This window comes from Mycotypha africana (genome assembly GCF_025528875.1).
Source record: "Mycotypha africana strain NRRL 2978 chromosome Unknown BDF20scaffold_4, whole genome shotgun sequence".
Lineage (NCBI taxonomy): Eukaryota > Fungi > Mucoromycota > Mucoromycetes > Mucorales > Mycotyphaceae > Mycotypha > Mycotypha africana.
Genome location: NW_026515728.1, coordinates 1 through 21,966, shown reverse-complemented (window position 1 = coordinate 21,966; position 21,966 = coordinate 1). Strand labels below are relative to the sequence as shown.

The 21,966-nt window shown below is 36.9% G+C and overlaps 7 protein-coding genes across 7 annotated transcripts; 4 read left to right on the top strand and 3 right to left on the bottom strand.

Annotated features, from left to right (window-relative positions):
• Positions 1–1,072: 1,072 nt before the first annotated feature.
• On the top strand, positions 1,073–3,508 carry BDF20DRAFT_817842 (glutamate-cysteine ligase-domain-containing protein; the record flags this gene model as incomplete). Its single annotated transcript, XM_053077294.1, has 7 exons — positions 1,073–1,222; positions 1,312–1,433; positions 1,507–1,800; positions 1,877–2,288; positions 2,385–2,645; positions 2,783–3,133; positions 3,215–3,508. The coding sequence occupies 7 exons, from the start codon at positions 1,073–1,075 to the stop codon at positions 3,506–3,508; spliced, it is 1,884 nt and encodes a 627-aa protein (XP_052936815.1).
• A 1,191-nt stretch (positions 3,509–4,699) lies between these two features.
• BDF20DRAFT_911864 (uncharacterized protein) lies at positions 4,700–5,470 on the bottom strand (the record flags this gene model as incomplete). The annotated part of the gene is made up of 1 exon (XM_053083887.1): positions 4,700–5,470. One exon carries the CDS (start codon positions 5,468–5,470, stop codon positions 4,700–4,702), a length of 771 nt encoding a protein of 256 aa, XP_052936814.1.
• Positions 5,471–8,260: 2,790 nt separating this feature from the next.
• BDF20DRAFT_834286 (uncharacterized protein) lies at positions 8,261–9,368 on the top strand (the record flags this gene model as incomplete). Its single annotated transcript, XM_053078724.1, has 4 exons — positions 8,261–8,305; positions 8,416–8,712; positions 8,793–9,051; positions 9,121–9,368. The coding sequence occupies 4 exons, from the start codon at positions 8,261–8,263 to the stop codon at positions 9,366–9,368; spliced, it is 849 nt and encodes a 282-aa protein (XP_052936813.1).
• Positions 9,369–9,562: 194 nt separating this feature from the next.
• On the bottom strand, positions 9,563–12,275 carry BDF20DRAFT_911862 (uncharacterized protein; the record flags this gene model as incomplete). Its single annotated transcript, XM_053083886.1, has 9 exons — positions 9,563–10,430; positions 10,511–10,579; positions 10,647–10,727; positions 10,799–10,850; positions 10,934–11,168; positions 11,237–11,367; positions 11,438–11,503; positions 11,585–11,730; positions 11,815–12,275. 9 exons carry the CDS (start codon positions 12,273–12,275, stop codon positions 9,563–9,565), a joined length of 2,109 nt encoding a protein of 702 aa, XP_052936812.1.
• Positions 12,276–12,547: 272 nt separating this feature from the next.
• BDF20DRAFT_861904 (uncharacterized protein) lies at positions 12,548–16,140 on the bottom strand. Its single transcript, XM_053080593.1, has 5 exons — positions 16,022–16,140; positions 15,876–15,897; positions 15,001–15,799; positions 12,787–14,932; positions 12,548–12,714 (listed from the first exon to the last, which is right to left on the bottom strand). The coding sequence occupies exons 1-5, from the start codon at positions 16,038–16,040 to the stop codon at positions 12,617–12,619; spliced, it is 3,084 nt and encodes a 1,027-aa protein (XP_052936811.1). The 5' UTR covers positions 16,041–16,140; the 3' UTR covers positions 12,548–12,616.
• A 151-nt stretch (positions 16,141–16,291) lies between these two features.
• Positions 16,292–17,755, top strand: BDF20DRAFT_861901 (uncharacterized protein). Its single transcript, XM_053080592.1, has 4 exons — positions 16,292–16,760; positions 16,825–17,036; positions 17,116–17,445; positions 17,527–17,755. Exons 1-4 carry the CDS (start codon positions 16,622–16,624, stop codon positions 17,701–17,703), a joined length of 858 nt encoding a protein of 285 aa, XP_052936810.1. The 5' UTR covers positions 16,292–16,621; the 3' UTR covers positions 17,704–17,755.
• A 1,529-nt stretch (positions 17,756–19,284) lies between these two features.
• On the top strand, positions 19,285–20,920 carry BDF20DRAFT_911859 (uncharacterized protein; the record flags this gene model as incomplete). The annotated part of the gene is made up of 8 exons (XM_053083885.1): positions 19,285–19,311; positions 19,394–19,474; positions 19,564–19,663; positions 19,759–19,852; positions 19,941–20,126; positions 20,192–20,284; positions 20,451–20,685; positions 20,777–20,920. 8 exons carry the CDS (start codon positions 19,285–19,287, stop codon positions 20,918–20,920), a joined length of 960 nt encoding a protein of 319 aa, XP_052936809.1.
• Positions 20,921–21,966: the final 1,046 nt, after the last annotated feature.

Here is a 21,966-nt window from a genome sequence, read left to right as displayed (position 1 = left end):
TCTTTAATACCAACTTTTTTTTCGCTTTTCTCAGTGTGGATATCTTTTTGATGGATCCTTTCTCCTTTGCGGCCACGGGCTGAGCTTTCGGGAAATCAATAATGACAAAGCGAGAGATACAGCCCGAAGTATTTTCCTTTACTTTTCAATGTTTGCTGCTTCTCCAACCATAAATCATGGGCAGTTTTTATCGTATGCCTGTTGAAGTCTTACCTGTATGCACACAATTAAATTGAAAATTAATACCAGTAGCCTTCCACTGCTTAACAAATACTGACCCGTATGGCACGTGTTCTTGTTAAATCCTTTAATGATATATTCGGACGCATTTTTTGAGCGCAAGAACACGTTTTGGTAATATGGCTCCGCAAACCGACAATAGATATGTAAAACCCTTAAAGTTATTCATCTATTCTGAAGGGACCATTGAGACTAATATTTGAGTATCATCTCGTTTGGCTTTTCATTTGCTACATAATACCCTCCTGTAACTGCAATAAAATGAACTTAGTCTGTGTGACTGATTGACTGGTTAAACTCGCTAATAATATATTTGATTTTGTCTCATAGGATTGAAATCAAACTCTTGAAAAATTGATACACAAGTCAGAATAACGAATACATTTGTAGCAAACCCTACGCTCAAATACCGTTTGTATTTGTACACTTGGCATTTTAATTCAATCCGAATGGAACAATAATCAACTGACATGGACCGATAGGAACAGTTGCACCAGCTCTAGTCAAGGAATTCGTATGCAGCTGTTATCTAATCAAATTCGATCAATGAGTCTGGTGAAAAGTGCTCTGAAAATCCAGTACATTCTCTACTGCTGACAAATACAGGGCATCTGTGTGGCTTTTGAAACTATTTGTGCAAATAAGGAAGTCTTCACTTCCCTTTTACTTTCCGAAAGAAGGGGAGAAAAGTTGATTTCACAAAACAAAAAAAAATCATGATATTCTGCGACTATTTGAATTGAGGAACGTCATTTTTTTTTGCTTCTTTTCTTCCCCTAACTCACGTTTTCGTCGCATTTTCCAAGTTGCTCCAATAGAAAGAGACAGTAAGATGGGTCTTTTGTCACTGGGAACACCACTTCATTGGAACGAAGCAAAAGAGTATGCTGACCATGTCCATAAGCACGGCATCCTGCAGTTTTTGAATATTTACAACAGTCAGAAAGACCAGAAAAAGCAACGTTTGCTTTGGGGTGATGAAGTAAGAGCCCGTTGAAACATACTGCTCCTTAGTTAAACAATCATGTTTCTTATTTTTACTCTCAAATCTTTGGAAAACGCATGCAACAGATTGAATATTTAGTTGTCAAGTTTAACGACAAGGAAAAGTCTACCAAGCTATCTCTTCGTGCGTTTGACATTCTCGAAAAGTTGACAAAACCAGAAACCGATTACGTAGAAGGATTAACAGAGTAAGTAAGGATTTACTAAAGAGAGATGGGTAAGACTTCTTTGTTTACAAGATATCCCTGCAACTTTCCACAGTAAAGCCCCCGATGCATTATGGAGGCCCGAATATGGCCGTTATATGATTGAAGGCACACCAGGACAACCCTACGGTTCAACTTTCCGCGATCTTATTCAAGTCGAAGCAAATATGAAATTAAGACGCAAATTGGCACATGATGCTATGGACCCTGATGAACATGCTGTGTCCCTTGTCAATTATCCTCGTCTCGGCTGTCCACATGAACTTTACCCTGACTACGAGCCCAAAGGCTCAGCATGTCAAAGTCTGTTTGTTCCAGATGAAATTATTAACCCACATGCTAGATTCCCGTAAGCTCTTCTTTCTCTAATGCTTAGACGTGCAGAATGGCAGAATAGTAAACAATAACTCTACCACTTCACTTAGGACTTTAACAGCGAATATCCGTAGACGCAGAGGATCCAAAGTGAAAATCAATATGCCTATTTTCCATGATAACAACACACCCAAGCCTTTTATCGATCCCACCATTCCTTGGGATCGCGACTTGTTCAAACATGACAAAGAAGCTAAGGAAGGGGCAGCCTTACCGGATCATATTTACATGGATGCTATGGCATTTGGTATGGGTTGTTGTTGTTTGCAACTTACCTTCCAAGCGTGTTGTATAGATGAAGCTCGTAGATTATACGATCAGTTAGCACCCGTGACACCGTTGATGTTGGCTCTTTCTGCTAACTCACCTATTTATCGTGGCTATTTGGCTGATGTGGACGCTAGATGGAATGTGATCTCTGCCAGTGTAGACGATAGACCGCCAGAAGAAAGAGGAGAAGAGGTAAATGTCGCTCATTGAAGGGGTTATCATGCGGACCAAAAAAGGTATATAGTAAGACATACCGATGCTAATTTCCTGTATTGTTCCATTTTTTAGCCTCTTAAGAACAGTCGATTTGTGATCAATAAGTCTCGCTACGACTCTATTGATTCTTATTTATCTAATGACGCAACTTACAAAGCGAAATATGACGATATTGACTTGGTGTACGATAAGGACATTTACAACACATTGCGTGAAAATGATATTGATGAAAAATTAGCCAAACACATCGCCCATTTATTTATTCGTGACCCTCTGGTCATCTTTAAAGAATTATTGGATGTTGATGACAAACTATCATCTGATCATTTTGAGGTAAGCAGGAAGAGAGAGAGAGAGAGAGAGAAAGAAGATTGATAAAACTCTTTCTAGATACATGTGCTTATGAAACTTGAATATTGATTTTTCCTGTTTTTGTTTTTGCGTTTGATATTTGTTGTTTCTCTCAACAGAATCTGCAGTCAACAAATTGGCAAACAATGCGCTTTAAACCACCACCACCCAACTCATCCATTGGCTGGCGTGTAGAATTCAGAAGTATGGAAGTACAAATGTCTGACTTTGAGAACGCCGCTTTTTCAGTATTTATCGTCTTGCTCACTCGTGCCATTCTCAGTTTTGGTCTCAACTTCTATATCCCTATATCAAAAGTGGATGCTAATTTACAGACTGCCCATAAACGCGATGCTGTCTTGAACGAGAAGTTTTATTTCAGAAAACATGTTTTCAACAATCGCAGTAAGACGGATACAGAGAAAGAAGAGGATGAGGATGCATATGAACTAATGACCATGGACGAAATAGTGAACGGAAAGGTGAGATGAGATGAGAAGTATCTTATAAGAGAGTAATAAGAGACTGATGAAAGTATACATTTGATTTAGGAAAATGGATTTCCCGGTTTCGTGCCTTTGATTCACAGCTACCTGAATAGTACGAATATTGACATTGAAACGCGTTGCAAACTGTCTTCTTACATCAGTTTGATTAGCAAACGAGCTAGTGGTGAGTTGATGACAGGTGCTGCTTACTTGAGAAAGTTTGTTCAGAACCATCCTGCTTATAAACAAGACTCTGTTGTATCGTCTGAAATCACGTATGATCTTGTTAAGCGCGCTGATCAGATTGCAAAGGGAGAGTATCATCCTGTCGAATTACTTGGTAATTTCTCGGCATAAAGGATAGCAATAATGTTGTGGAACGAGCAATCAAATATGTATACATAATATATTAACCACATCTGATTCAGCTATCAATTTTATCTTCCCTTTTATTTTAAGCTTATCATCGCTACTACTCAACATATTGTATCTATCCGATATCTTTCTTTTTAAATTAAACATGCAATCTATTGTAACAATAATACAGCCTGTACTTAGACTCTTATCAACGTAACAAATATTATAGGCTTACAGATACTATCCTATGAGCAGATGCTTTCTGTTTGTTATTTCTTTGTTTCTCATTAAACATATCGTTTCATCGTCAATGAGCACGCTTTTTGTTGTTTGAGTGATTTGGTGGAACGTCATGTATGTCTCATTCTTTGATGGTTCTTTAGACATTTTGTATGTATCGAAACCGTTCGACTCTTACTTGACCCATGTTTCTCTTCATTACACCTACTGTCTCTATTTCAAGTAGTCAAATTAATCAAAAGACTCATTTGAAACCAATATGAAGTGATCCATGCATATATATATATATATATATACAGCACTGTGTTGTTCGCTTTTCGTACTCCCCTGGAACAGAAAAAGGAATATATCTCAGATTCATCATACAGGTTTTGGTGATAGACAATTTATGGTATTTGATTGGTTCCTTATTTCAGGTATGAGTGCTTGCATTCTTGAAGTATTATGCGGTAGACAAGTGAAACACAATGGTAAGCTTACGCTTTCTTGGTGCCTCTAGAAAGTACCTGTAAACTTAAATCATCTTTTTTTATACATAGTCGTTATACCCTTCAAGCTTCTTTTCTTGACTATTCTATCGTTCAGCTATATGTGTGGCTGTGTACATGTCATCGTAACTAGCAAATTTTTCCTTTGTATTTCTTTTTTCCATACTATGCTTAGCTTTAAGCCAACCCCACTATAGCTTGCCACAAAAAAAAAGAAAAAAAAAAAAACGGAAAAAAGTTAAGGGGTATTTGAATTACCAAAAACGACATGTTTAAAGAAGAGGCAAAGAATGTTTCTGATGATTTTTTCAGCTGGATAAAAATTGAAAGAAAAATGGATATATGTTTAACAAGACGTGTTTATCTGTGAAAAAGAATAGGAGGAAAATTGATAATGCTATTGATATCAGGAATAAGCTATATACAAAATGAATTCATAAAAGTTACATTACGCCTATGATTGCTACAGATTTGAAGAAATCTTCTCAAACTTCTTCTTCCGTAAAAGAGCGTCGATGCCGCGCTGAGACACATGTGCATTGTTGGTGATATCCAGATTCTGTACCACGAGACAACCATCAGCAAACATCCTTAAGGTTGCATCTGTGATTTGTGTCTGACGGAGAATCAAGGTATGTAATTGAGTAGGTATATCAAAAAATCCTTTCAGACTCTCATCGTTCACCTCAGGTCCTATCAGCTCCAGTATTGAAAGTTTCGGTAATTGCAATATTAATGCTGCAAAATCGCTATTGATATGTCGGCACCGTTTTACTGATAGGGAGATCAACCGAGGATGTTGCTTCAGAAAGGTGACGAATTCCCCGTGCTGTAAGGCATCTAATTGTGCAATTTGCAAGTGACGTATCGACGAGGGAATCGTATTCAAAGAGGTGGATTGCACAGGTGTTGTGAGAAGAGATAATCGTCGCAGCCCAATCATGCCTGAGAAGTCACAATCGAACATGAAAGGAAAGCTGATCATGCCGCCCATTTCCAAAGTGTGTACATTTTGGCAATACCGACCCATGAGTTGCAGTGTATCTGCCTTTACACTAGTTGCCTGACCCAACGTAATACTGACAAGGTTGGGGCAGTAGCGAATCAACTTTCGTACTCTCATGTCTACTCCGTATTTGTTGACTGGTGTAAGATCGATTTCTCGCACATACAAGCCGTAAGGAAGTACAGAGTCTGGCAATGATACAGTGTTGACAAAACCAATGAATTGCATGTAATTCTTAAATTGAAATTTCCTGGTTCAGAAAGAGGTCATGGTGTAACAACCCTTTTACTTTAGTAACACTTCCCAATTTCTAGTGTGTGTATATTTACTAAAGTTGAGTTTATGAAATCATTTATGCTAATTACCTGTACATGCGTTCACATACAAAACCAGCCCATGCTCTACAGACTCTCAGGGCTGTTAATGCATACGGACTAGAGGCATCTTCACCTATTAACATGTCACAGATAATTGCTTGGATTTCGAATGGCAGTTGTTTGCTGCTGTTTCGCCTCACGCAGACTGTCTTTTTGGGTTTTGCCAAATGAGGGCTCTTTTTCATTAGAGGAAGTTTTATGCGATGTATAAGCAACATATTCTTTCACTCGTCGTATAGTAGAAATAGAAAAGAAAGAATCAACAAAATTGGCAAGTTATTATAGGGAAAAAGAATAAGAACAAAGAGAAAAAGGGAAAGCAATTAGGCTGGGTAGGGCCTATTTGACAGGCTCAACACCAGTAGCCCAGTTTCCGTACAGTTTATGGATTCCGAGTGTCAGTCGGAGTCGAATAAAAAAAGGCACCATCAATGCGTCGAATTTAGTTTTATGCGACCCCTCATACAGCCCCCTCAATTTCCTTATTGAGACACTATTTATTTGCTGCCATTGCATACTCAGTTAGCACTTTCGCCACAAACCAATCTACTAAAAACATTTGAATTTGACATACTTGGGAACGGAGCTATATGAATCATCGTTCAACCATCATTATTGCTAATCTTAACCATTGGCTTACTGTCATTGTATCTATCATTGTGCTCGTCCCAACGATTGAATAGAGCTGTTTATCAGTAATCCAATGAGCGTTAAGGACAAATTTTAAAACTTATTCAAGCTGTTTTCAGTACAAGACATTTTTCCAGCCCAGTATCAAGCTTACCAGGATTCAAACTGATAAAAGCTGTAAGCTGCACAAATTACAATTTGTGCAATGAGAGGCCTTATTAGTGAATTCGAATGTCATAGTTAGACAAGCTGCCCCAACTAGTTCCTTTTTTTCTTTTCAATATCTTGGGTGTGGTTGGTCAATCGTTTAAGTGATAAACTCCTTTTACTATTTTCCCGTATTGGTGCTAGTTTGTTCTATCCGTGTGTGCGCAGAATCCTTTCAAATCTGGTATTTTCTGTTCGCTTTTGTCAGCTTGTGCTTTTTAACGAGTAGATCTTGTTCTGGGAATTGCCTTTTGCCGGAGGTTCTACCTTTAGTTTTGTCACTTATGCCCTTACTATCTGTATCTTTTCTAACTTTCGAAGTGCTGATTTTGTCTGTCCTCTCCAGCTTGTTGCTGATATTACACATTTCTTCAACCTTGCCTTCATGCTGTTCGCGGAAAATGTTTGCAAAGACGTGTTTGCCTAAACAAGAAAAGTGGCGGGTAATTTTTTGATTAGTCTAGGTTAAGTAAGCGTCAAAAAGGTTGCGTAATTTTTTCTTAATAGTCAAGGTTGGGTGCCAAGAAACTTGCGCTCTGAAGAATTAAGAATAAACCGGCAATATAAGGCTGTCCTTTTCTTTGGTAAATAATTTCAACATTGCGGACGAAAGCTCAAGCAAACCTTATGATGTATTGCCAATTCTATTAATAGTCTGTAACATATATAATATTACCTCTCTTTAGCTATTCGCAGCAAGACGATAGAAAATGTAGAAGAGGATATTGCTGAGCCAAATGTATGAACTCTTTTATCGAAAATTTTTCATCAAGTAATGGGTAAATTCAGAACAACAGCTACTATTAAATCAACAACGGAATTGTTTGATATTTGGATTCAGTTTTGTTTAAAAAATTATCCAAGTGCCATGAGTCATTAGGGCTGTATCTTGAGAACTACACTCGATAATGGCCTCAACCTTGTACTCTTTTTCAGTAAACCATGTAGCACCGCTAATTGCTGCTTTCCGCTTGGGATTCGATGGTTATTTCTGCCATCAAACTCATACTGGAGTTTTTAGTTGTATATGATACATGTCTTTAAAAAAAATTGATTGCCTTGAAATTCCCATTTCATAAATATACTGCTTATAGCAAGGGGTCAATCTAAATCATAAACAAATCTGTTCAAGTGGATGCGATAAAACTATACGCCTGTAGCACTCTAGTTCCAATACTATTCAAGGGAGACACAAGTCGGTCATTTTGCAAAAAAGCATGAGGCTTGTGGTTATTTTGAATGACTTTATTCAGTTTTGTCTCAATTTATAAGCCTACATTTTCAAAAAGCGTATCTTGCAATTCTTATTCAGCGACCCGCCGAAAACAGAACACAGGGGCAGCCAATAAGAACTGTCGACTTTTTGATGAACGACGGCATTATTGAGAAATCAATGCCCCCACACGAAATTCTTGCATTCCTCAATATCGTATAAGCCTTGCTTTCGAATAACGTCCACCTTAAAACAATTTTTCGTTGTTAGCCTCAAGCTTCTCTGTTTATGATTGTGGTTGCGGCTTATGTCTTTGTCAAGGTTGACTTACTTGTTGTGTTATGAAGTTCAAACTAAGACACCTGTATGGTCAACATCAAGGATGCTTCCTTATGAATTGCCACAATTTTAATAATTCAGATATTATAAGTTTGAGCTTTTTTTGTTCATGTCTTTGTAATAGATAGCAAATGTAGTCAAGATGCCTTTAGATTTGGCAAGAAAAAAGGGGATACAATTTTGCTCAAATTGGAAAATTTAGTGGGGACAGAAGAATGACGACTTTTTCTTTTCTTTCCATCACTTTTCGACATGGCTCCCAAATCCATAAACACCAACGATGATCGTGAAGTGAAGGTAATTATCGCCCTTCGAAGCCATCTGCGTTACAGCCAGGATACAGAGAAAAAGGAACGACTGTAACTTACGCGTTTTCCTTTCACTTTTATCCTTTCAATAACTTATAGATAAAGCAGATTCTTGGCAACATCGGTCAAAATTTTGCAGAATTGGCCTATTTGATTCTTCAGGGCATGGACGTGCTTTCTGTCAATCAAGCAAATTCTTCTAGTCCGGCTGGCGAAACCGTCGCCAAAAAGAAGAGAAAGAGATTCCCTGACGAGCCTATTCCACCTCGTTCTTCTTTCTTTCATTATATGGAAGCAGCCCGTAAGAAAGATAAAACCGATAATAAGAGCAATGCTATCGCACAATCCAAACAATTTGGTGAACAGTGGCAGAATATGTCTGATAAAGAGAAAAAGGTAGTGAAGGCCTAGGAAGGAGATGACTGAGCTTTATTTTTCTAACATGACGAGTGTTTCATATGTGTATTGGAATTTAGCATTATATCGATATAGCTGCAAAAGACCGTGAAAGATATGATAAGGAAATTGAGGCTTATGTCAAGAAGCACCCTGAACATGCCGAACTGGTTCAAGACACCAGAAAGCACAGAAGTAAGCAAGTTAGAGAATCTACTCCTAGCTCCCCTATCAAGGAGGACGCTTCGCCCTCGAAGAAGGCTAGAAACGAGCCTAGCTCTCCATCTAAAAAAAAGACAAAGACTCTTCCTGAACCCAAACAAAAGAGTGCGCTCAAGAGTAAGAGGAAATTGTATTAGAAACTGATATTCAAACAGAAGATATTGAAAGCGTTCTGACTCATGATAGTGTCCCCTGTGAAAAAGGAAAAAGAGATGAAGGCTCTTACTAAAAAGTCCAAAAAAACAAAGCAAGTGACTCCTGATGACACATCCTCTACCTCTTCAGATGACGATTCTGAAGTTGGAAGTGATAGCGATAGCGTAACCAATCCTAGTAGCGACTCCGATGATCCTTCTGACGATTCCTCTGGCGATTCCCCTGATGATTCCTCCGATGATTCCTCTGACGAGTCTTCTGACGAGTCCTCTGATTAAGACAAGAATTAAGTAGCAAACGCAGTATAAACTTTATTGTTTTCTAATTGTTATGAACATGATGAAACTTTCACGCGCTGGCTTATACCATTCATACGTAACAGAAACATGAAGAAGTTCATCGATTAATTGAATGGATCGCTTTACAAAATCTCAAGATAATAAACTAATCATTTTACTCACATTTGAAGCCATTAATAAGACTCCTTGATAGTCGGCCATATTAAACCTTTCAAAAGACTATTACTACTGTGGATAGTATCATCGTCATTGTAATTTCCCTTATCTTGTTCAATGCGTGTGGTCTCTGCTGTTAAAGAACAAGAACTTTCGTCTTCTAATGCTAGCCAGATTCGCTTGCGCTCAGGTCCAGCACTATCACCACTGTCAGCATCTTTAAACAGCACTTTTCCTTGCTTGAGGTTCGTCATGTAGGTTGTGGTGTTTGATTTACTATCTGCTGTTGGTGCTTCTATAATCTTTAGCACCAAATGTTCGTCTTTCCTTGTTATTGCATGATGCTGATAATAGCAATACTCATCTTCTTTTGCCTCTTTTCCTTCTTCCTCTTCTTTGTTGATGTCTTGACAATCTTTTAATAACGAATTACTACAGTTATCAAAACTACTAAAATTGTTTTCATCTGTAATGGATTCACATTGCTCCTCATCCACGATTAATAATTCATATTCTATTTCGGCGTAGTCAGACCAACTTCCCAATATGAAGGTTTCGAACATTTGTTGTTGTTGATAATGTTGAATTTGCTTATCACGAAGATACATATCACTGCTATTATTAGCAGTCTGCTGATGGTGCAAAATGATATCCAAACTGCTATCATCTTCCTTCTCTTTCCGCGTTTGAAGCAGTAAAAGCTGTCTTCTTCTTTTCTCTTTTTCTGCTTGAATACTTATTCGAATTAAATTTTGGCTACTATCATGTAACTGAAACTTTTCTAAATTGAGAAATGTATCAAAGAATCGCTCTGCTATTATGCCATTCTTTTTGAGGTCGCTCAAACAAAACTGTCCAGGTGTCTTTGGTAGAATCAAATCGTTCCTGCGGCAAGAACAAGAATTTAGCATATAAGTCGATTTGGAGACTAAGATACGCCTATGTCATAATAGCAATTATTTTACATCTGGCGTATCAAATCATCGAAGTGAATATATTCTTCATTCAAGTAATCCAGCATGGTTGCTCGTAGGCTATCGGCAAAACAAACGTGTCAACAGCACATTCAAACTATAAAAGAGAGGTATTTGGCATATATACCGTCTGTCTTGTTCGGCCCAGTATTCAAGCAGATCAAAAGTAGTAATGATGCCATCTCCATCACTATCCATACATCGAAACCTTTACAGAAAACCAACAAGTAGAAGGTGAGTTATTGAAACGAAACATGGTTTAAAAACTGTAGAGCAGACCAATATTCTATTGCAACGGGCGTGCTTTTGTCGATTTCTGATAAAAAGAACCCTATATATGGGCAATAGAGAGTGTTACCGTTTTCCATATATTTTTGTATATTTTTAGGCCATGGGAACCTTTCAAATCGTTACAGATGAAATCAAAATATTGTAAGGCTTTCTCTCTTGACGGTTTCTGCCCTACTCTTTTGAATGCAGGTATTTGACCGTTTTGCATAATTTGTTGTACTATTTTGGTAGGTAACACACCGTCATTATAATTGGACTGCAGATCTATTTGATTGATGATCAGATCATGATCTTCGTCCAACATCCAGAATTTGCAATACAGTACATAAAAGTGTTTATAACTAAAGCAATCTTTTGTCTATAGGATTCACATTCGAAGGTGTTATTGCGAGTATACAGATAATGAAAGGAAGAGGGTCACTTAACTGTATTCAAATCTGTTTCGGGCGTAAGTCGCTGAATCATTTCTGTAAATTTGCATCTACGGTAGTGCGTGAAGCTCATTTTACCCAAAGGGCATTTAGCGTCGTAAAATAATCTGCAAATGACTGTTTCAACTATATTGTATACGTTAAACGCAATGTCAAGCTTCATGATTAAAACGACGTTTTAATGCAGATACTGTACTATATTTTTCTTGGAATGTTGGATTCTCAACCAAAAATTGTAATGCTGGATGATTAAAAATGATATCTGTTTGGAAGAGACAACCATTAAGAAAGTGGGTAAGCAGTATAAACAATGTTAATTTAACGATAATAGGAGGTCACAAACCTTCCAACACCGGTAAAAAGTCCTCTGGTATCAAATAATGGTGATAGGTTTCGTTTGTGCCTTTATTTGTACGCTGCAACAACAGGATATTGAAGAAAAGTCTTTCTTGATCATTTTTGCACTTTGCTGTCAAGTAAGACCAACAGCTATACATTCAACAGGCTTGTTAGGAGGCATACCTCATCTGTATATCTAAATAATCTCTTGTCTATCTATAAATGTAGTTTTACCGCTCAAAAGTAGGAAAACTGATTACATTTTGGTCACATGCATCATTATTATCGCTTTCTGCAGTTGTTATTGCTGCTTCAGTCGCTTGTTCGTCTTCCTGCCTCAACTCCTTTTCTTGTCTTTTTAGATATGTAGTAGTCATGCTAATATCACTATTGCTACCAGCACTACCAATATTGTTACTGTCGGTAAACGCTAATGCAGTTTGAAAAAAGGCTATATTCATGTAGAACGGAAGCTGGCATACTTCGGTTACTTTCGAAAATTGTGATTCGGTGAGATAATGATGCTGGCTGCTCTGAAAGATCTGCTTCGCTTTCATCAGTTTATCATCAGATACAGCAGAAGTTGTAGAACCACATGGATGAGATTTAAGATAAGTTTTGTTGTGGATTTCAGCTGATAGAATGTGTTGCTGTAGTTTGGAAGAAATGCTCGGCTCTTCTGGAGTGACTGACATGGATGGAAGATGGAGGAAAAGAAGATAAGAATTTGAAAATGTGAAGGAAAGTAAGGAATTTTATGCATGTCGGTGGTCTTTACTGCTGTTTTGCCGGATGCATATTCAGCGAATTCCTGCATAAGGAAGATTCCCCTTAAATATAACAGATAACGACAATTATAGTGAGTCAAAGACTGGTATAGGCACTTTATGCAATACAATTTAATGATACACGGAAATGCTTCAAAAAATAATAAATAATTCATACAGAGAAAAGAAAAAAAAAAAAAGACACACAAAAGTGGAGGAAATAATACAGAGTGGGTATTAATGAAATGTACAGCGATGAAAACAGCAACTTAATCTGTCGTAAGCCAGGGATGATCTAATACTTGTTGAATGTTAACTCTTTGGTTCACGTCGCGATTCAGCATTTTTTTAATTAAATCAACAGATTCTAATGCAGAACAAACAATAGAGTTAGTAAAGGTCTTCAAAGCCAAAAAGGTAATTATGCTGTGGCATTTACCTTCTGACAATTTAAATGGTATTCTTAGTTCTCTATCCAAAATTTCTTCAATGTTGTAAAACGGGTTTTCTCTGTAAATCAAGGTATACAGTAAGGTGCCACAAGCCCAAATATCTTGCGGTGGTCCAGCATACGATTGACCTAGCAAAATCTCTGGCGCAGCATAGTCCAATGTACCCACAAACGTCTCATACGGTCGTCCTTGCTTGACATAGGCTGCACTACCAAAATCAATTAACCTCACTCCACCCTTCATATCTAGAATGACATTTTCATCTTTAATGTCTCTATGTACAATTTGATGTGCATGCAAATGAGCCACCGCCAATGCCACTTGTTTAAAAATCGATTTGATCTCTTTTTCTTTCAAATGTTCGTTCATTTCAATATAATCGAATAGATCCATGCCCGCACCATACAAATCCATCACGACATAATAATGTTCGTCGTCTTCAAAATAGTCCAGCATGTCGCTGCAGTTGATATGAGGGATTTTGCGAAGCGTGTGAAGAACATGAATCTCAGCCGGAATGAGGCCCAGTGTACGATCGCGTGTCCAACAGTCAACGAGGATACGTGATTTGATGACGTATTTAATGACAACGCGTTTTTTTGTGGGATCTCGTTTAAGATAAGCCAGCTTAACGTAGCCGTAAGCGCCTTGACCAAGTTCATCAATGATTTCATAATCGTTAATGCTCACTTTCAGTGTTTGCGCAGAATATTCTCCTACACGTGGCCAGATTGTATCGTTGTTCGCACAAGCTGCTGATACTGCGGAAGTAGTGTTAAGCTTGGTAGAGGAAGAAGATGATGATGATGATATTGTCGAGGATGCAGTAGTAGAACTGTTAGTGTTGCTGCTTTGGAAAACACTCATACTACTGAAACTACTGGTATAACGGTGGCGATTCAAGGAAGGTGGAGAAGGGGTGGCTGACGGCGAATAGCTCGATGATGGCGTAGAAGATTGAGCAGAAGATGAACTAGGACTGAATGAAGGTCTCGAATAACTAGTTACATTTTTGCTTAATTTTGTTATTTCATCATTCTTCACGCTAGTTTCCTCCCGCTTTCTGATGTATCTTTTCCTCTGTAACTGGGTATTCTTGTTGCTGTTCAACTTGCTCATTGAGGGTACATTGACAGATTTCGCACGAATAATATTGGTTTTAGTAGACTTTTCAACCTGCTCTTTCTCAAATTGAGCTTGTTGTCTTTTACAAATATAGGATGTAGCATGTCCATATCGTTTCAGCACCACATCACGATCGAATGTAATCCATAAAGCATACTTTGACTTATCGACCAATTTAATTTGTATGTCAACTTCAAAACGTGTTCCATCTCGGTGCTGCACAGTAAGGTAGGGAGAAGTGCTGTTGCCTTTCATTCTACTGTCATTAGCATGTAGAATGTCACGACACATCGTGTTGTTTAAAACATAACCATCGTCTAATAAGAGCTCATCACGTTCCAAATAACGAACTAACGTTGAGAATTCTGGCATAATCTTATCCATTGTAACATTCTCATTCTGCACAAGCGAGATCGTGGCATCATCATAACCGAACAAATGTTTGGCAAATGTAGGGTTGCAAGATAAAATAACATGCGTGGCGCGATCGACAGTAACAAGGTCTGCCAAAGTTGGCATAGATGTGATACGAAGTGTTTTACTGTGGCTGGCCGAAGAGGTTGTGGTAGTAGTAACCATAACAGGGAAATAAGCATTGTGTTTTGTACGACATCCAAAAAACTTATCCTGTTGTGATCCGTTATTGCCACTAGTAGTCGTTGTTTGTGTATGTGAAGTAGTTGCATTAAACTGCGGTAAGACCTTTTGAATAGGTTGACTGAAAAAATCTGTTGCAGAGGAGGACGCTGAATATCCTAATAAAAACTGAAAAGCATCTGCATCATCGTCGTCATCTTCTTCATCTTCACTATCTTCAGTGTCTTCTTCCTTGGAACTAGCAGTGCATGGTATTATGCAGTCGTGATCGTCCAATTTGATTTTGAACGTTGTTTGAACTAATTCTTCAAATATCCAAATAAAAATAGTCGATGAGGAGGATTCGCTCTTTTTTTCTTTGAGCCATAAGGAAACAGAAGACTTGGAACCATCCTGTTTAACTATCGGAATCTATAAAGCCGAAATGTCAAAATGGAAATACAAAACAGACCATGAAACAGTGTTATGGTATAGCTTACAATGTCACCACATATCAAAATAGTTCCATGTAAATGATTATTCATGGTTGTGTATCGGTTTTCGTCTTCTTCTTCTCTTCTTTTAACGATTTTTTCGAGGAGAAGCGTTTTATGACTTGGTGCAATAAAATCCAATATATGTCTCCCAATAAAGCGGTTGTTTGCTTTTGTGCTCACAGAAGTACTGGTTGCATCTGTACCTGATAATAACCGGTCAGCATTATTATTAGCGATGCTAATTCTCCAGTTATCCTGTGTTGTAATAACTGCCTGGTTTTGTGGTAAATATCTAGAAATATTTGAAGCTGCCGTGGTTGCATTGTTATTGATACTTTTACTGTTTTGAGGTAGTGGACGATGGTTTAAGATATCATAAATGTTACTTTTGATTGCTGTGGTTGCCAATAATAGAGATGTGTTAACAGAGGGGTATATGGAAGATTCTTTTCTAGCAATTGTTGTAGACGAGGAAGAAAAAGATGATCCTCGATGCCGCTTTGGTGAAGTGTTTGTGCTGGTAGAGGTAGGAGATAATAGCAAAAGTGAATCTTGCAGTGCATTCGTATTAAAATTATGATCTGATGTATTTGTAACTGATTCACTGTTATCTTTGGAAGCGGAAGTGATTGCCATATCAAAAGGATGGATTGCTTCATTTTGCGGCGTTAGCAAGCATTCTGAGGATGTGGATGCTGTAGTAGAGGATCTTAGACTTGGTGATACAGATTGCTCTTCTCTATCGTTGTTGTTATGATTATTTGCTGTCAAAGTAATAAAGTTACTATTCTTATCATGGAATCTACAAAAAGAGAATGTTAGCATTTTTGTGGACAGGTAAAGACATTGTCTATGCGCAAATAAAACTCTCACTTTACCGAGAATGAGCACACATGTTCTCTGCAGCCATCAAGTGTGAGCAACCAGATTTAGCAAATCGAAAATTGTAACATGTCAAAGAATAGTCGAAAAATAATTGAGTTACGAATAAACTTATATAGAAGAAGTGTTCTCCAACTCTTACCAGTTTTCAAAGCACACATAATTGCAACTGATGTAAACTAAGAAGCTAATGATTAAGGCTCTTATATTCTTAGGTTCTTAGTGTATGAAGAAAAGATGAGATAATGAATGAAGGAAAAGGTAAAGAAGTAAAAAATTTGCAGAAAAAAAAAAAAAAAAAACCAAAAGATAGGCTTTTTTTTCAAAAAAAGTTCGAAGCGGAGCATGTAACGGATATTCCAATCAAAGGTTTCTGATGTTAAAGATTTTTTGCCTTTTTTAAACAAGTCAACGTAAAAGAAAAACTAGATTTGATAACTAAAACTCATATAAGTCATTCAAAAGGAACCTTTGGCTCTATCGATCACGAAAACGTCAATCATTCAACAGCATATTAGACTTACTGATAAACGAACTAATAAAAACCTGCTGGAAATCATTCAAAATAATGACTCAGGGCAGACAGGGCAAAGTATAATATTGATCTTGTGACTGCAAGCAGCAGCATTATTTCTGCATTTTTGACGTGCAATTTCAAAAAGACGCTATAAATCGAAACAAACACTATTATCTTACGTACTAATTCACCTATTATAAAGCTGTATTGTATAAAAAGGTTTTAATGTCCAGATTTGACCAAGCTGAAGCAATCGAAGAGCTGCAACGCTATCGTTTGACAAATGAACGCTCATCTGAAAGAATATGTCAGCTAGGAGCCAAGCTTATCAACGAAAAGTATACATCGAAGCTCGGCGATCAGGGTACAATTCTAACCAGTATAAACACTTATCGAATTGAAGTTAACAGTTTATTTGAAAAACATAGTCTGGCCATTTTACGAGCAAATGACAATAGCAGCCCTCGACGTTGGAGATTTTGAATTAGCTGATTACTGCATCGAAAAGTTGAAAATACGTTTTACGGAAAAATCTCTTAGATTTCGTCGGTTACTCGGTATGCGATGTGAAGCAAAAGGAAGTTTAGCAGAAGCGCAACAAATTTATGATAGTATTTTACAAGAGGATGATACCAATATGGTAAGGAATCAGCCTGTTCAATATGCACTGTCGAGTGATATCCGGACTGAATAATAGATTGCTGCTTTGCATCAACCAGTTGGCTGCAAAACGCCAAATTGCTTTATTGAAAGCTAAACAGGACGATGCAAACATGATTGAAGCCTTAACGAAATATCTTGATACATATTATGACGATCACGAAGCTTGGTTGGAGTTATGCGATGTCTATTTGTCGAAATATATGTATGAGCAAGCCAGTTATTGTTGTGAAGAAATGATGTTGCTCCAACCCTCCAATCATATCACCATTTTAAAATATGCTGATATTCTATATACGCTAAATCAAATGAAGCTGGCTATGAAGCACTATTGTAAAGTGTTGGAATTATGTAAGGACAATGTCAGAGCCTTATATGGATTGCATTTGGTAAATTGCAGTATTATCGTTATTCATGACGTTATTGATATTAACTCTTGTCATGTGTGCCTGCTCCTTAAATTACGTTAGTGTGCCAGTAAATTACTTAACTGCGAAGAAGTCAGTCATGCTTCAGATTTACATGCTTTAGCTACTGAACGTTTATTAAAAGTATATAAAGAGAATGTACCTGAAACAGTGAGAAAATCCCTGATGGATTATTTACAACAACCCACCGAGGGTACAACAGGAGTAAGTACGTCGTAAGCGCATGGAAAAGAAATAAAAGCGATAGAAGTCTACTAGTTCTTTGAACTATTGTTGTTTCTCTACCTTTATTATTACATTGCTTTTTATTGTTGTAAATTCAATACTGAAGACCATCGTTTTCTGATACTTCATACAATCCAAGACGATCTTCATCGAATGTTTCTATCGACTCTGCTACACACTGTTAGCTTTGATCACATAGCGAGCTTCTCAAAGACTTCATGTACAACACCGAACACCTATGCTACTCTTTTTCCAATTATTTGATTTCAATTATTGTAACTTTAGCATTTAATAGATTCTTATTAAACAATAAGGACACTTTTTCACCGAACATTTGTATTACGAACTATTGGAGCAGATCGTTATTAAGATTAAACAGGCGAAATAACAGTGCAGCCACAGAAGGAGAGAAGAAAAGAGAACAAAGCTCTAGGCTTCAGAATATTATGGATGTTAGATAAATCGGACAACTGATGTTAAGGCTTGTAATAATATTGCACGCGAAACGCAACTAAAATTTGTTGCAGTAATGTTTAGAGCATACTTGAATCATGAATTTTTGTCCAAAAATGTATGAAAAGTAAAAAAATCTACAGCTGTTAATAAAGATTTAGATGTAGTATTTAAGGTTCAGTATAATATAAGCAACCTCATTGTAATTTTAACATTAATAGTTCGCAGCGAATAATATACGTGACCACTTTAAATAAGATATTATTTAGAGAAAAGACGTAACACTGCTGATTGTTTTGATACTTATTAGACATCATCAACTACCAATGTGTTATTAGGAATCTAGCAACACAAAAAATTTCATACTTTCCAGTAATTTTTTATCTCAGATATCTTTGATTTTTTACAGTCAAGATTCGGACACTAAATTAGCAGGTTGTTATGGAGATTTAAAGTTTAGACTGAAATTAAAGAGTTTCGATCGCGCAATTTGCATTACAGTAATATTGCCAACGTCTTCTTTGACCACTGCAAACCGTACAATAAGTAATCCTTAACGATGTTTCATTGTAATAAAAAATGTAATAATGCAATATCAATTATCTGCAAACCGTACAATAAGTAATTCTTAACTATAAGAAAAGGAGAACTTAAAGACGGTTCGCGTGAGGCTTTATAGCCGTTCAATGGAACGCTGTTTGAAATTTATTTATTTATTTTTTACTTCAAGGTTACAGTTTTTTAAATTTTCCGTCACAGCTCAGCCATAAATTTATACGGTTACAGTCTTTCTCATTAAACTGTCTCGGTTTTTTTTTGTGGAGAATTTTTTTCTTCAAAATTGTTATTACCTCTTTTTTTTTTTTCCACGGAGAACGAGAAGGAATCAAAATCAGTCAACATGCTGAAGCTGCTCGCGTGGTGGAATAAAGTCTTTTAACATTTCAACGCGTAATCTGTAAGTTTTGCTAAATACTTCTGTCAAGCAAATTTCTGGTCATCACGAGATAGTAACCCTTCACTTTTATCTGCCTTCGCCTTTCCGAGAGCAGCTCATACAGGAAAAAGAAGTCAGCGATTACGAATTTTTCCAATATTCTTGTTTCTAACACTGGTTCTACAATGATCGCGCATGAAAAGCGTAGACAAGTAAGTGAGGTTGTTCATCCTCGCTTCTCCTTATTCTATATACACTAAAATCCGATGTGTACGTTTTCATTCATCTTTACAGGACGATGTAACTGCTTACCAATGCTTAATGAAGCAAGAAAAAAATCCTCTTATGAATAAGGACAGTAGTGGCCAGAAGAAGGTTTGTCTACCTACCATTTAATTTACAAAGTAAAAGACTAAATTGGAATTTTTTTTTATGTTTCGAAACGATTGCAACGCGCTGTAAAGAATGTAAGAAAGAGGATTCAAAAGCATAGAAAAACATCCAGAAAGCACAAAGAATCATCTTCAACAACGGTAAATGATGGAGACAAGGACAGTATGAAGGGTATAAATTATGAGAAAAAGACATCATCGAAATTAGCAGAGTTGAAACTGAGGAGACTAATGCATATAATGCTATCGTTTTGATTGTGTATAAAGCGTCAGGAAACCCTGTGACGGAAGCCATCCTTATTGCGGATTCTGACGAGGAAACTGGCAAAAGTGATGATGGGGAAAAGGAAGATAAAAAGCCGTAAGTTAATAAAGTATACATTCTTTTTATTTTGCTAGTCAAAAGGATTTTTAACATATTTTTTTCGCTAATCTCGTTACATTTTTAGTTTGGCTACAAATGCAAATAAAATACAATTATTCAAGCATGACTTAAGCCGTCTTAAACCCAAAAAATGGCTAAATGATGTCTGTATCGAATATGGTTTAGATATTTTGGTTCGAAAGTATCACAAAACCCAGAACGTTGTTGTGTCTTCTCCTTTTTTCTTTCAAAAGATACAGCAAGCCGAAAGGTAAGTAGCTGATTATCGTTCAAACGGCATCTCAACAAATTATCGACGAGCTATTGTGATTTTAGACATAATTTGGATGCCTATACCGCGACAAGAAATTGGTTCAACAAAGATATTTTCAAAAATAAACTTTGGCTTATACCTGTCAATAAATCAAAGTAAGTCATAAGGCTGAACATTATAAGTAGCTGTTACTTATTTACTTTCTCTACTCCAGGATTCACTGGATTTTGCTGGTGATAGTTTTCCCGGGTCATAATAAACGGTACATATATTTTTCGGATTATCATAGAACCAAGAGCTAATATTTTGAATTCCAAGTAGGTCAATAATCTGTGCCTTTGACTCTCTGAATGGAGATAATGATTGTATTATTGATTATATTATCAATTTCATGAAGCTGAAGTACAAGAAAGAGAAGAATGCTGAAATGGTGGCTCCTCTTGTTCGTAAAGTTCGTATAGGAAAGCAAAAGAATAGTTATGATTGCGGGTTACACCTGTTGCGTTCAGCAGAAATGCTCCTTAAGAAGGGATGCAAGACCATCAAGCTGTTGAAGGTAAACAAGTAATTACTTACAATGCTACTACTTGTTGAGATTTGTAATTGACACTTCTTTGTTATTATGGTTTTTCCATTTTCTCCCTTAGAGGGTTAAAGCAGATAAGGTGGACGGAAAACATTTGAAGGGTACGATTAACATAGAAAAAGAATGGGATACAATTCCAGTTATGAAGAGACGTCAATTGAAAAAAGATATTCTAGCATATGCGCAATTTTTGAACAACAAATAAAAAGATAACAACCATTTTCTTCGCCAGTTTCTCTTATGGATATTATTGAAGATAGTTGATTATTTAGGGCCCTTTGGCAACAACTGCATGAAATGTTCCATGTATTTCTTGTTGAAGCGTACCAACCTCATCGGTGTCACAGTGTTTCGATATTATTGACTTTATCAGTTGATGGAAAAAATAGTGGCACCTGAGCAGATAGTCATTTTCTTTTACAAACCGTACAGTGTTTCAAACAATCTGGCTTTGATCCGTTCGCGACTTATATAACAGCGTCGTATTGGAAGTTGTTACAGTAGCAGTATCAACCGTAGAAATCATACTGACAATATCTAAAGAAGAAAGCACTTTAAACGAGCAGTGTAGATTGACTGTTGTATGAAATAGTAGTAGATAGTTGAAAGGCGATTCATTAATATACTAAATGTTACGAATAATGATTTGGGGCTGACAGTGCAACTCAATTTGATTTGGACCACCATATAATAGAACCAATGAATTCTCAACTCATGAAGACTAAATTAGCTGTTACTTTCGCAGCTGAGAGAAAGAGCCATGACATTTTGACAGAATATTTGGACTTACGGCAATTGATTTTGCGTTTTTGAAGGCAAGAATGAGGAACCTGATACATCAAACATCCGTCAACTTTCTAAAAAAGATATACCAGGATTAACGAAACACTAATAATAATAATTCTTACTGGTGACTCCAGTCAAAGTACAACTTGAAAAAGTCGCGACACTCAGTATTGAGTATACCTTAACTTAAAAGAGCCCAACGGCTACATGGAAAAGAAGAGTTGACAGGAGAGGTTTATTCCTTTATATTGATGATATTGATGATAAAAAGTGACGGCCAGACTCGCCTAGAAATGAACGATGGAAATGAAAAATAAACGAGCAATTTTAATTTAAAAAAGCGGATGTATCCAAACAAAATTTGCTGATTATTCTCCCTCTCCTATGATAGTCATTCTTGGCTTTTCTTATTTTTTTGTTGGCTACAGTCATTTTAGACCTATGTCTAGCCCTTTTCGTAGTAGG